Genomic DNA, 14711 nt, shown 5'->3' with positions numbered 1-14711 from the left:
TTTTTAATGTTTATTTTTGAGACAAAGACAGACAGAGCATGAGTGGGGGAGGGGCAGAGAGATAGGGAGAGAGAATCCCAAGCAGGTTCTGTGTACAATGCTGAGCCCGACGTGGGGCTTGATCCCACAATGGTGAGATCATGACCTGAGCCAAAATCAGGAGTCGGACGCTTAACCTATTGAGACACTCAGGTGCCCCCAAAGTTCATAGCTCTTGACAAGTTATTTGCTTTATTTAAATTTGCATTGTTTAAAATTTTTCATGTGGGGCACTTGAGTGGCTCAGTTGGTTGAGCATCCAACTTCAGCTCAGGTCACAATCTTGCAGTTTGAGTTCTAGCCCTACATCAGGCTCACTACTGTCAGCACAGAGCCGCTTCACATCCTCTGTCCCCTCTGCCTCTGTCCCTTCCTCACTCATGCTCTCCCTCTCAAAACTACATAAACATTTTTTTAAAAAACTTTATGTAAAGGAAATGTTTTGAATATTTGTGCATTGCTCTATTTGAATTTTACAAAGTGAAATTCGTATAAATGCTTTTGTACTGTAACTTCACAAGAGCAATTTTCAACAGAACCGGCAGGGTCCATATGAAGGATCTCTACTCTCCTGGACGGGGTGGCTCCTCTTTCTCACGCTCTCTTCTGTTGCTTCTCTTTCAGAAAGCACGCTCTGAATTGCCATCGGATGAAGCCCGCTCTTTTCAGTGTGCTCTGTGAGATCAAGGAAAAGACAGGTAGGCCCTTGAGATGACTTTTTTGTGGCTCCAGGACCATGACAACCACATACCCTCTGTTTCTGATGTAGCCATCTTGCCTTCCACGTCTCTCTTTGGCAGTAGATGGTTCAGATGCTTCCTTTCTGCCTTGTCAGCTCCCTGTTTTCTGGTGTATCGGTGTTGTGTCTTACACCCATTAATTTTGCAGTCTGTAACTGGAAATACTATTGCCAGTAAGTAACAAGCAGCTGCATTGCTCTTAAGGGAGACCTAAGAGGCCTGTGGCATTCCATTGTTTTGGAAAAAGAAAAGAATAAGGGACACCTGGATGGCTTGGTCTGTTAAGCACCCGACTCTTGATTTCAGCTCAAGCCACCATCTCACGGTTCATGGGTTCCCATCTCACATGGGATGTGCCGACAGCGCTGAGCCTGCTTGGGGTCCTTTCTCTCCTGTTCTCTCTGCCCCTCCCCAACTCACTCTCTTAAAATAAATAATTTTTTTAAAAAAGATGATAGAATTAGAAAAGTAGAGTAATAATGATTTCATTGTTTTAAGCATTCAAAGTAATCCCCATGGAAGCCGCCTGCCACTGCAAATCCTTTTGTTAAAATAAAAATCACTTTATTTTGAATTAATTTTAGATTTGCGGGAAAGTTGAAAAATAGTAAGAGAGTTCTCCTATACCCTTCTCCCAGCTTCCTCTAGTGTCAACACCTTGAGAACCGTGGCGTGATGATCAAGACCAAGGCGTTAACCTTGGTACAGTGCTCTTCCACCGAACAACAGACTATTCAGATTTACCGTCTGTGCCCTAACGCCCTTTCTCCAGTCCACCCTCCCACATTGCATTTTGTCATCCTGTTTCCTTGGTCTCTTTTGATCTGTGGCTCAGTCTTTCTTCATCATCTACAACCTTCACACTTTGGTTGAGAACTGCTCGGTCATTTGGTGGGACTGACATTTGTGGGGAACCCTATTAGTTCAAAGAAATACTTCATGGGGCCCCTAAGTAGCTCAGTTGGTTAGACATCTGACTTCAGCTCAGGTCATGATCTCACGGTTCATGAGTTCAAGTGCCACGTCGGGCTCTGTGCTGACAGCTCAGAGCCTGAAGCCTGCTTCGGATTCTGTGTTTCCCTCTCTTTCTGCCCCTCCCCCACTCGTGCTCTGTCTCTCTCTGTGTCAAAAATAAATAAACAAACAAAGAAAATTAAACAAAACAGAACAAAAAAAAAAAACCAAAGAGATACTTCATGGTGGCTCTTCATGGTGCTCCCAACCCAGGTAGCAGTCAACATTTTCTCTCCTGTTTTTATACCACATTCCTTTTTCATAAAAGCCAATCTGTGCTGTGTTTCATCCCTGATTCTTTTACCTTCGAATGCACTTGTAACCCGGAAGTTTTTCTTCTGCTTGGCTCACAGAGCCCTTGTACTTTGAGTACGTCTGTTCTCATAGGTTGCTTGTGTGTGTTTAACTTTTTATTCTAAATCACAGATTTACAGAAATGTTCCAAGAACAGTGCAAATATATTTTCTTCCTGCACTGTTGGGGAATAAGTGGCTGCCAAGATGCCCCATGACCCCTGCACACTTAGCTGAGTGTTTGTTTCCAATGAACAAGGCATTCCCCCTGGGACAGCCCTCAGAGTCAGGGAACGACACTGATAACGCCACTAGCATGGAATCCTCAGACCTTATCTAAGCTTTGTCAGTTGTCCCAATAATGTCCTTTATAGAAAAGGATGCAAGCCATGATCTCATGTTATACATCATGTCATGTTGGTCTTTTTCCATGTGTGACAACCCATGTTTTATTGGCTTTCATGACCTTGACCCTCTAGAAGATCACAGGCAGACCCCTCCATTTGGGTTTATCTGATGTTTATTTTGATGTTTCCTCACAATTAGATTTCTGCTTCTGTTATCCTCAGTATTTTCACTTATTGCTTTATAAGTTGCATAAGTTTCATAAGTTTTATAAGTTTATAAGTTCATTGTTTTATAAGTTTTATAAGTTTATAAGTTTCACTTATAAAACAATAAGTGAAAATACTGAGGATAACATAAAAAACATTATGTTTTATTTATTTTTGAGAGAGCACAAGTCGGGGAGGGGCAGAGAGAAGGGGACAGAGGATGCCAAGCAGGCTCTGCTCTGACAGCAGCCAGCCCAATGTGGAGCTTGAACTCACGAACTGTGAGATCATGACCTGAGCTGAAGTCGGACGCTTAACCGACTGAGCCACCCAGGCGCCCCAGTACTTTTACATATTTAATCAGTTATTCCTTGCCCTCCCTGTATACCCAGTCCTCCTCCCAAATGTGGACCTCTTTTCACCCCTCAGTCCTCACCCCATCCCCCGCCAGGCCACTGCTGTGACAGCTCCCATGTAATGCCTTCCTCAGGCTCCAACACCCAGGGCCAGGTCGCCCTCCCCCACAGATGCCCCCTCACCCTACAGACTGAAGCACAAAGGTGGGCTCTGTAGGGGTTTCAACAAGTTTGCCCGCACAGCACTCCCTTCTGTGTTCTGCACCGACTGGATCATCCTACAAATGAATGAGCAATAAGCCCGAGAGTCCTGTGGGCTGAAAGAAACCACACATGCCAGCGCTCCCCTGGGAGGCCGGCTCTGGTCACACGCTCCTCCGCACTACTGAATTGTGTGGTGTGGGTCGCTTTGATAAAAACCAGCCAGCGTTGGTACCTTTTGCTGGGCTGTGCTGTCCCCTTCCCTGTAACCTGGGGGAAAAATAACAAAAGCTCTTCCAGGGCTCCCCGCTGCCCCAGTGGTTGGCTCTGCCATCCTAGCTCCTTGGAGGTGTGGGACCCTGAGGGTTTTAATGGACAACAGCTTAGCTCTGTGAAATAGCTAAATTCCAAATATGGAATTTGGTAGTAATCAAAACAACTTTTAAAAGTAATTCAATCAACTGTTGTCTCAGGAAGCTTAAGTTCTTTTTTTTTTTTTTTAACATTTATTTTTGAGAGACAGAGCATGAGCAGGGCAGGGACAGAGAGAGAGAGGGAGACACAGAATCTGAAGCAGGCTCTAGGCTCTGAGCTGTCAGCACAGAGCCCGGCACAGGGCTCGAAACCACAAACCGTGAGATCATGATCTGAGTCGAAGTCAGCCACTTAACCAACTGAGCCACCCAGGCGACCCTGGAAGCTTTAGTTCTTGATGATGTTTATCACGTCCGTGAGGTGCTGGAACTGAACAGGAAGCCAGTTCTTGGGAGCTGTGGCTGTGCCATCTGGGCACATCTTTTTTGCTCCATCTGATTCTCTATGTGTGGACAGGAGTGCAGGGGTCCATCAGCTTCAGACTCCACAGTTTCAGGAGAAAAAGTAAGGACTGATACCTACCGCCATCAGGACAAGCTGAGGTGTCTGTCTTAAACCATGCTGTCACCTGACCCATCCTTCCAGGCTGCAGAGGTCATGCTTGGGGCTTTTGACTTATCCTAAGCTGAGTCCCAAGGAGGCCATAGAGTTCAGAGCGTAATCCACACACATCAGATCTGGGCACTCTTCAGAAAATCAGGCTTTCTGTCCACCAACTGGCTCAAACATTGGGGTGCATAAGGCGTTTGGGGACATGGTGGCACGAGAATGGGACAGCCCTGCTCAAACTTGGAAAGTACAAGCTTTCTGCAATTGCCATGAGCCGGACCTCACATGGTCTGGCTGAGTTGTCAAGTTCAATGTGGCCAAGTCTCTCCTCTCATGATCAGGAAGTGCAGCTGTGGGATCACTGTGCGTCCAACATGCAAGTGGCAGGAAAATAAACAAGATCCCGGCTCTGCTTCAGCTTCTCCCAACCTTGTGACAGGAATGACCCAGTATTAGCCCAAAGAAAACTATTCAATGCCCTGATGACGCACACTGGCACCAGTGGGTCACCACGTTACTGGTGATCCTGAGAGCCAGGGCTTCTGGGCCTCCTCATGCAGGGACACAGCATGTCTGCTTCTTGATTTAACCCACATTCCTCACATTCCCCTCTGGCTAAAGTCTGCAAGAGGCCTTTAGGGCAAAGACCAAAACTGTGCAGAGCATTTGTTTATTAATTTAGTATTATTATTTTAATGTTTATTTATTCTTGAGAGAGAGGGAGACAGAGCACGAGCTGGGGAGGGACAGAGAGGGAGACACAGAATCTGAAGCAGGCTCCAGGCTCTGAGCTGTCAGCACAGAGCCCACACGGGGTTCAAACTCATGAACTGTGAGATCATGGCCTGAGCTGAAGTCAGCTGCTTAACCCACTGAGCCACCCAGGCACCCCTTCTGCAGAGCATTTAAAGCTCAGTATGCATCGGTGGAGTATGGGTGGCAGTCAGGCAGCTCCAAGCTTCCCGGCATTATCGCCGAAACCTTCTAGCAGCCTCGGGGCAGACGCTTACTTTCCTCTTGTTTTATGGAGATCTCACCCCAGTAACCTACAGCCAGGACACATGCCGCCCTTTCACACCCTGTCCTGGCTCAGAAAGGGAACCCTTCCTGTGCCTCACAGCCTGCAGCCACCAGTCCCACAGTGCCGTCTGTGCATCCGCCACTCTCACTGCACCCATGATGGTTGTGGGCCTTTGCCATCTGTCTCCTCCAGTGAGCACAGGGCCTGGGATGTGCTGTGTTCTAGGACTGTCCTTAGGTTTCTCCTGAATGAACTATTCCTGGTGACTGATACCTATTAATTGAAGTCCTTTTCATCCTGTTCATTTTATGAGGTTCGGGAAGATTAAGTGTCTGGGGCCTGACTTGGTATCATCCTGAAGAGAAATCCGTCCTCTGTGTCAGCCCCGTGTTGGCAGGCATTCCTGGAAGCACTACCTTACCTCCTCACTGCCTCCCACTGTCCCCTCTGGCCTGTGGGGGAGCACTGGCACATCTTCTAGGTCAGGGGTGTCTGGGCGTCCCTGCCCGCAGAGGCCTCTGAACTCCAGCGACGCCCTAGGCATGCGTCTTCCCTTCCGAATCCTTCCCTGAGACAGCCCTTCTTCTTGGCCTCGAGAGGAGCTGTCCTAAGAGAACAAAATAAACCGTTTTTGGAGTTTTGAATTTAGCTGAGAGGACCAAATACTAGCCCAGCCCCTTTCCTGAAGCCCTTGGGTCTACGTGCTTCACAGAACTCAGAGTTGGGATTTTAGGCACGGGTGTGTTGAGTTCTGAGGCAGAGCCTGCATTCCAAAGGTGACATTTAGCACCAGAGCAGGAACATTCTCACACCCTGGTTAGGTCAGACTTTGCCTCCAAATGAACTTGAGTGCCAACTTCTATAAAAGCATTGGGATCTTGGATTGGGGATGGGCAGGCAAGTTAGACCCCGTGGGCACAGGAAGTGCACTGAAAACCCACCTGGCATGTGGGCATTTCACCCAGAGGGGCCTGTTTTGTCTTCTCTGCTCTGTCACCATCCCCTGTGCTGGTCTCAAGTGCATGTCTATTCCTTGGTCAGTTCTGTGCTTACTGTCTCCTGAGGAATGAGAAGTCCCGGAGACCCGGCTTGGCCAGCCTTGCTTTGGGCCAAGGAACCTCCTCTGTGCTGCAGGAGCATAGATGGCTGCCTTTCAGAGTTCATGAAAATAACACATAACATAAGGGAACACCCTGTTATTTCCTGACCACTGTTCGTTGGCTTGGCTAGGAGCTGACAGGCTTGAGTAACCCAGCAGGTTTTATTTGGGTTTTTTAGTTTTTGTTTTTGTTTATTTTTTAGTGAGAGTAAGCGGGGGGAGGGGCAGAGAGATGGGGACAGAGGATCCAAAGCAAGCTCTGCGTTAACAGCAGCAACCCCAACGCAAGGCTCGAACTCACAAATGGACTCACAAACCGTGAGATCATGACCTGAGCTGAAGTTGGACACTCAACTGACTGAGCCACCTAGGTGCCCCTAACCTGGCAGGTTTTTTACCTTTGTTTCCCTTCCTCATCACTTAGTCAGGTCTGTTCCAATTCCAAATTCATGATCTGTTAAGTCCAGCCTTATGGTTGGGTTTATGCCAACAGTGAATTACCCTTCAGGCCACGTTATCAATTACACTGCAGTGTGACTTCTTCTGGAACTCCAATCCCTTTTCTGATTGGCTGTGCCCGAGGCCGAGTCTCATGTACTTTTTCTTACGCTGTGCTAAGAGTGAATCTCCTAGAGCTGGGAGTCGCTTGGAGTGTCCTTTCCTGGTACCCCAGTTTCAGGGTGACTTGTGAAAAGCCTCTTAATTAAAAAAAAATTTTTTTAAGTGTATTTATTTATTTTGAGAGACAGAGATAATGCAAGCAGGGAAGGGGCAGAGAGAGAAGGAGAGAGAGAATCCCAAGCAGGCTCCACACCATCAGCACAGAGCCAGCTGTGGGGCTTGAACTCACGAACCGTGAGATCATGACCTGAGCTGAAACCAAGAGTCGGATGCTTAACTGACTGAGCTACCCAGGGGCCCTGAATTGCTCACTTTAAATGGGTGGGTGCAGTCGGGTAAGCATCCGACTCTTGGTTTCAGCTCAGATCATGATCTCACAGGTTGTGGGTTTGAGCCCTGTGTCCGGCTCTGTGCTGACAGCTCAGGGCCTGGAGCCTGCCTCAGATTCTGTGTCTCCCTCTCTCTCTCTGCCCCTCCCCTGCTCATGCTCTGTCTCTTTCTCTCTTTCTCAAAAATAAATAAACATTAAAAAAATTTTTTTTAAATGACTGGATGGTATGTCACATGAATCCTATCTCAGTAAAGCTGTTGCCAAAACAGCTTGGGGCACCTAACTGGCTCACTCGGTGGAGTGTGTAACTCCTGATCTCGGGGTTGTAAGTTTGAGCCCCACATTGGTTGTGGAGATTATTTTAAAATAATAAAAATCTTTTAAAAAAATAACCAGTTCAGGAGCTAAAGGGTTTTGGTTGCCGGTGTACCTACAAGAAGAGTGAGCCAGGAGCTCACGGGTTCTTGTGAAGTCACAGTTTCTTACGGAATCTTCTACCCTGTTCAGGTTTTTCCTTCGGGCGTGGCCATTGACTTAAATGATCTTGTGCTTTTGTTTCTGGTTTGTTTCCCGATTCCCGAGCCAGAACGCCAGCCCCTGAAAGCCCAGGCATGCCCACAGTGCAGCCCAGTCCTGTCAGGGGCTTGGCTCCCAGTAGCTATCAGTAAACATGGTGATGGCTTGTGAACGACCAATCTTTTTTGACAGAAAATACTCCTTTGTCTTGTCACTTAGAACTTGCTTAACATCAGTTCCTGGGATAATTCCCTTTAGGGTAATTAGGGCCTTGGCTGGTCTCAAAACCTGATTCCCAGCCTGGAAAATTGGGTAGGACGTGGTTGATGCACATATCGCTGGGCTGGTCACCTCACTATGTAGGACTCGGCAAAATAAAGATCATACCTTGAGTGATAGCTTTGGAAGTTTCTAGGCCTTTCCCAATGGCTCACATATTGTTCAGTTGAAATTGGAGCATTTCTTTGGATGGGAAATGGAATTGTTGGGGTGCCTTGGTAGCTCAGTCCGTTGAGCATCAGACTCTTGATTTTGGCTCAGGACATGATCCCAGGGTTGTGGGATTGGGCCCCATATCAGGCTTCATGCTGAGTGTGGAGCCTGCTTAAGATTCTCATTCTCTCTCTCTCTCCCTCTGCCCCTCTCCCCCGCTCACATGCTCTCTCTCCCTAAAATAAAATAATAGGGGCACCTGGGTGGCTCAGTCCATTAGGCATCCCAACTTGATTTCTGCTCAGGCCATGAGCTCACAGTTTGTGACATTGAGCCCCGCATAGGGCTCTGTGCTCACAGTACTGAGCTGGCATGGAATTCTCTTTCTCCCTCTCTCTCTGCCCCTCTCCTGCTCACACGTGCACCCTCTTTCGCTCTCTCAAAATAAATAAACTTAAAAAATAATAAAATAATAAAAAATGAAATCATTTAATGTAGATAGAAATCATCAGGAAGTGGGGTTTTTTTAGCTGTTGCTGTTAAATGTTCTCAAAGCCTTATCGCTATAGGAGATCATGGACCAATTTTCTAGACCTTTAACTTGGCCATGTTGTATATTATAGTATTTTGCTGTCTTTTCCTTTTGCCTGTTGCCACAAACCTAAATAAGCTGTCTATCATTTTTACTTCATATAGTGGTTTACTACAGAACTGTAGAGTTTTAATAAATGCCTAAGTATAGTGAAATGAAAATTAATTTGCTTACTTGGTTGAGGCTTCAGCACTTAGGTTGTGATATATTTTAATTAAGGATTCATTAGAAGTGATGGAGATTTGCATAGTGTCGTACTCCCTCAATTTGATAACTATCTAGTGTGTGTGGCAGTCATGATTTCAGAGGAGTGTTTGTTAAAGGGATAGTCTCCATAAGGTCCCATGGGACTGAGAAGGTTCAGGGACTTACAGTAAGGATTTATCTAGAGTGCTGCTTAAATGAACTGACCAAGGATACATTGCCTGACAAGTAAATGCAGGCAGGTCTCAAAACCAATAGGCTGGGGGCGCCTGGGGGGCTCAGTCAGTTAAGCGTCCGACTTTGGCTCAGGTCATGATCTCACGGTTCGTGGGTTCGAGCCCCACGTCAGGCTCTGTGCTGACGGCTAGCTCAGAGCCTGGAGGCTGTTTCAGATTCTGTGTCTCCCTCTGTCTCTGACCCTTCCCTGCTCTCTCTCTCTCTCTCTCTCTCTCAGAAATAAAAAACAAAAACAAAAAAAACCAACAGGCTGGGTTCAAAAGTGTCCTCACTTGGAGTTACGAACTCAGGGCCATTATCCCCAGGAAATAAGAATATAAAAGGGCCCTTGATAGACTAGTGTGAGAGGCAAGCTGTGGCCAGACAGTTAGAATGCCATTGTGCAGTGAAGACCCAACCTGGAGGCCAGTATGGGTGGGATGGGGGATGAGAGAGGCCGTTGTTGGTGAGTCCCTGGGCCACTGCAGTGACACAAGGACATCCTTCAGCCTTTGAGTTGGTCTCTTGTCCTTACCTTGCCCGTCTGTCCCTCCCAGGCTCCTGGTCTCATCCTCTCCACTGGCACCTGAGGACAGAGCCGAGGAGACATCTCCTGGCCCATGTCTGACTTGAAGCAGTGCTTCTAAAAGGCCCCCAGTAAGTCTGAGTGTGCTTTGTGGTCTGACGAGATGCTTGTTATCAGGTTAAGGAGGGTTCTTTCTATTCATGGTTTGCTGAGGGTTGCTTTTTTTAAAGATTTTATTTTGGGGGCACCTTGGGTGACTCAGTTGGTTGAATGTCTGACTCTTGATTTCAGCTCAAGTCTTGATCCCAGGACTGTGGGATTGAGCCCTACATCAGGCTCTGTGCTGGACATGGAGCCTGCTTGGGATTCACTCTCTCTCTCCTTCTGCTCCTCTACCCCCACTTTCTCTCTTTCTCAAAAATAAATAAATAAATAAATAAATAAAATATTTCATTTTTAAGTAATCTCTCCACCCAATGTGGGGCTCAGACTTACAACACCAAGGTCAAGAGCCACATGCTCCACCACCTGAGCCAAAACCAAGCCACCCGGTTTGCAAAGGGTTTTTATCATTAGTGGGTATTGTTTTAATCAATTTTTTTTCTTTTTGTATCTTTTGAGTTACTGTTTTTCTCCTTTAGGTTACTGTGATGACTTTCATTGATAGATTTTCGTTTACACTGATTATTTACACTGATGTAGTTTGAAAGCACCTGTGGGCAGAGATAAAGCCTCTTGGCTCTGATTCACATATTTATGCACCTACATGTACACAGATGCTGCTGGCTTCAGCTTGCTGGTCATTTGGTTAGACATTTAGCTGTCTGAACATGAATGGGGCTGGGTCGTGATTTTCTTGTGAGCTCCTGTCTTGAGGCCTGCATACGGTGGGTGTGGCTTTCCCTGGGTCTCTTCTCTGAAGCGGTTGGTTGAAGGAAAGGGGGTCTGTCTTCCTTGAGAGCCTGGTAGCCATAAAATGGCCTGGTGGCCTGCAGGGAGAGGTTTCTTAGCACAAGCTCCTCTTTCTAGAACATGATTCTGTGAAGCCAGGCATGTCTCAAGGGGTGCTAACAGCAAACAGGACAGTGATGGTCTTGAGTGGGCAGAGTAGTTTCACACAATGATCACGGAGGCAGATGTGCAGCATCAGGGCTGGAGGTAGAGGTAGGCCTCTACCTGCCTGAGGGCACATCTTCCCTTCCTGGCTGAGAAGGGGTCTGAGAGGCCAGGAAGGGCTTGGTATTCCTGGCCAGGTTGGAGCTAAGTGGGTGAAGGGAGCAAGCGGCCATGGAGGAGGTCAGGAAGCTTCTCTGGGCCAGATTCGGAAGGACGTGGGGGACTCAGGTTCTCCTGAAACAGTCAGGCCACCTCTTGCTCTTGCCCCTCACCTTCCTTCAGTGTGTGGGCGTGTTCTCAAGATTCCAGGGCTTGAGACCCTCACCCTGACATCCCAACACCAGGCTTGGGCTTTCTGTCACCAAAAGGCTCCTCAGACAGGGCGCCTGAGTGGCTCAGTTGGTTAAACGTCCGCCTTCAGCTCAGGTCATGATCTCACAGTTTGTGGGTTCGAGCCCCGTGTTGGGCTCTGTGCTGACAGCCAGCTCAGAGCCTGGAGCCTGTTTCGGATTCTGTGTATCCCTCTCTCTCTGACCCTCCCCTGCTCTCTCTCTCTCTCTCAGAAATAAATAAAAAACATTAAAAAAATAAAAAGTCTCCTCAGAAAGCTGTTCAGTTGCTGCCTCTCACTGAGCTTCAGGGCACCTTTCAGTTCCATGTTCTCTCAGCCGGCCAGCCGGAGGGGGTGGAGACCCCACAGTGTGGGTGAGGGGGGCAGGCTTCCGAGGGCCCAGGGGCCTTCCCATAGAGGGCAACAGGCTCCCGGCCAGGCCTGTCCTGTGTCACCCTGTCCCATCGGGTGCTCAGGGAGAGCTGTGGCTATTACTCATTTATATATTTGTAGGGTGACACACCCACAGCCACATGGTCAGGCCACTTAGGGGCATCGGTGGTCTCTGGGGCTCAACTTGCGGGTTAGCCTGCCTCCCGTGTGGGTATGGGTTCCAGAGGTGGCTCTGCCCAGACTCCTACCCTGGCATGGGAGGAAGCTGCCATACAGTCTTGCTGCCAAGCAACAGGACTCCGGAATGGGCCACGGGCTGGGCAAGCAGTAAGGGGGAGTCAGGGCGAGGAGGCTTCCCCTCGGAGCCTTCCCCCGGCAGCCCTACCTTTGCCTTCCTAAGGAGAGAAAAATAAAAACAACTTGGGCTCATGCTCCTGTCTTAGTCTGCTTGGGCTGCTCACATAACATATTTTCTCACAGTTCTGGAGGCTAGAAGTCCAAGGTCAAGGTGCCAGCTGATTTGGTTCCTGATGAGGGCCACTTCCAGGTCGGCAGACAGCCACCTTTTCGCCTGTTCCTCCGACTGAGGCTGGGGGGATGGGAGAGCTCTCTTCTCCTTCTTAGAAGGCCACAGGCCTAGGGTGAGACCTCCATCCTTACAACCTCCTTCAATTTTTTTTTTCTTTTTAGCTTTATTTATTTATTTTGAGAGTGAAAGTGAGAAAGACAGAGAGACAGAATCCCAAGAAGGCTCCACAGTGAGGGCCTCACAAAACCTGAGATCATGACTTGAGTTGGACGCTTAACCGACTGAGCCCCCCAGACGCCCCCCAACCTCGTTCAGTCTTAATCACCTCCTCCCGGGACTTGTCTCCAAATACAGTCACCCCAGAGTTAGGGCTTCCCCAGGTGAACATTGCAGTTCCATAGTATTTCTTTAAAAAACAAACATAACGTGTTAATATTACAGTTTTCATGGTTTGATTTACTAGGGTTTTTATCACCTTCAGTAAGTTGGGAACAGAGGAAATCTGGCAGTTGGCCCAGGGAGGGAGCGGGTGTTGGGGGGTTTATTTGAGATCCTACTCCTCTTCTAAGTTCCTCTAACAAACATTGTCCCTGAGCTAAGCTCCTGGTCCCCAAGGCCTCCCAGGCACCAGTCGAGGGCCCTTGAGGGAGCTGAGAAGCACGTCTGAGATGCTCTGGAAGGGGCTGCTGGGAACGAGCTTGTTGTAATTGACGGTAATGAGTAACTAATGACAATAATTAGGCCAGTTACAGGGCGGGCCCTGGGAGGACAGACGCTTGGTGCTGAGGGAGGGACAGAGCTGCACTGGAGGGGCAGCTGACGGAGGGCAAAAGGCACTTTGCAAACAGGTAAAGTGAAAGCCAGACATACGTGCTCTGTATGCCCATGTCCACAGCTATAATTGGCGATGGTGACCGAAGCGCGGGGTAACTTTTTTTGTTTTTGGTTTTGCTTTTACTCATTTGCAAAAATGTCCAGCCTTAAAGAAAGAAAGCCCATAGTGTGTGATTGCTTACCAAAGCAGGACCTCAAGACATGCGCATGGTTAATACCACAAGGCCTGGGGTGTGACAGGCGTGTTATCTCCTCGTTCATGGGCATCTGGGTGGTTTCAGTTTTTCAAAATTACAGCCACTCTAGGTAGAGTGCGTCCTGTGAATATGGCGTCTGCAGGTGCCAGTGTTCCTGAAGGATACATCCTCAGGGTAGTAATTTGGAGATCAAAGGATAGGTACTTTTTCAATGTTACCCAGCATTTCAAAACTCAGCTCCAAAATAGGCCGCATCAATACCTACCCATAGATGGGGCGCCTTGGTGGTTCAGTCAGTTAAGTGTCTGACTTCGGCTCAGGTCATGATCTCACCGTTTGTGAGTTCAAGCCCCGCATGGGGCTCTGTGCTGACAGCTCAGAGGCTGGAACCTACTTCGGATTCTGTGTCTCCCTCTCTCTCTGCCCCTTCCCCCCCACCCCAAAAAAATAAACATTGAAAATACATACCTATAGAGAGATATGAGAAAAGGCTTGGGTATTCTCTGTAATTTGAGAATTTTCATTTGAGAACAGCAAGTGCCATGTTTTTATGTGTATTTTAAAAACTCTTCACCGGGTGTGGTACCCGGCTTGTGATGCGCTCTTAGTTGCTTGCTGTCAGATAAATAAAAGAACATGAGGAAGATCACCACACGCCCTGCATCACCCCAGAGTCACGCATGCACGTGTGCACACGTCTTTACCCTCACGTGCGCCCACACCTCTGCATGCACACACATGCCTTCACTAAGCCACATGCTCCAACCCCGTCCATCTTTTCCCGAATTCAGTTGAAGCCATAATGGAAGACGAAGAGGTGACCTCTCCACCATAGGCGTCAGGGCGTGCTGGGGGTCCCCTGAGGAGGGGCTGGGTCCTGCACGTTCCTCTCGGCCCACTCCCGATCCCCTGCTTGGGCCACGGGCCCTCAGAGGGGAGCTGTGAAATAAACGTGGGACAGGAGCAGTGTCCGCCGTGCTGTCAAAGGGCCGCGTGCAGGGCCCAGCAGAGGGAACATTCACAAAGGTGAGTTTGGAAAGATGTGAGGCAAGTCCATGAGTGGCCAGTGTCAGACTCCAGATTTTACCTGTGGATGCCAGGGGGTTGTTGAGGTCTTCGAACTAGAGACTGGCACGACAAACACTGTGTTTGAAGGTTCCCATCTTGGAGGTGTGCATGATGGATGGGCCGGACAGAGGCCGTTCCTCTGCAGATCATGGCGGGCAGGGAGAGGGGTCAGCGCAGCAGGGCCTAGGAATGGCATTAAGGGAGGGGATGGATGGTGAGTTGATTGAGGAGATGGAGTCAATAGGATTTGAGAACAGACTTGAGCAGGAGGGCCTCCATTACCTACTCTGGGCAAGGAGAGATTGGCCGGCGGGGGGTCCCTGTACAAGGACCAGGCAGTGCAGGTTAACTCTGCAAGAACCAGATGGCAGGTGTGGACAGCCCTGTGAGCCCTGTGAGCCCCGTCCTGGTTGAGCCCAGGGACTAAAGTTCACAGGTGGTGCCTCTTGATCAAGTAAGATTGTGAGAGAATTGGGTCTCCAAAGTGGAAGGCTAGTGCGGAACCAATGAAGGTGTCACTTTCCCCTCCGTTCTTTCAGAAAGTGCCCCACTGCAGCCCAGTGG

At 48.6% G+C, this 14711-nt stretch overlaps 1 protein-coding gene across 5 annotated transcripts in view; it reads left to right on the top strand.

Moving 5' to 3' along the window:
- Positions 1-14711, top strand: part of PBX4 (PBX homeobox 4) — a 42780-nt gene that overhangs the window by 17250 nt on the left and 10819 nt on the right. For 4 of the 5 annotated variants that reach the window (XR_013338315.1, XM_077777088.1, XM_077777089.1 and 1 more), the window contains exon 2: positions 664-737. Coding sequence is in view for 4 of the 5 variants with exons in the window: in XM_077777088.1 (XP_077633214.1) it covers positions 664-737 (74 nt within the window). In the remaining variant the exon portion in view is untranslated. Of the gene's footprint in view, positions 1-663; positions 738-9762; positions 9811-14711 lie in introns of those variants that run through there. The other variant, XM_077777092.1, reaches the window with a different exon arrangement.

Source organism: Crocuta crocuta, unplaced genomic scaffold, assembly GCF_008692635.1.
Source record: "Crocuta crocuta isolate KB4526 unplaced genomic scaffold, BGI_CrCroc_1.0 scaffold77, whole genome shotgun sequence".
NCBI lineage: Eukaryota > Metazoa > Chordata > Mammalia > Carnivora > Hyaenidae > Crocuta > Crocuta crocuta.
Note: the sequence above shows the minus strand (reverse complement) of the source record. Positions and strands in the feature narration are given on the sequence as shown.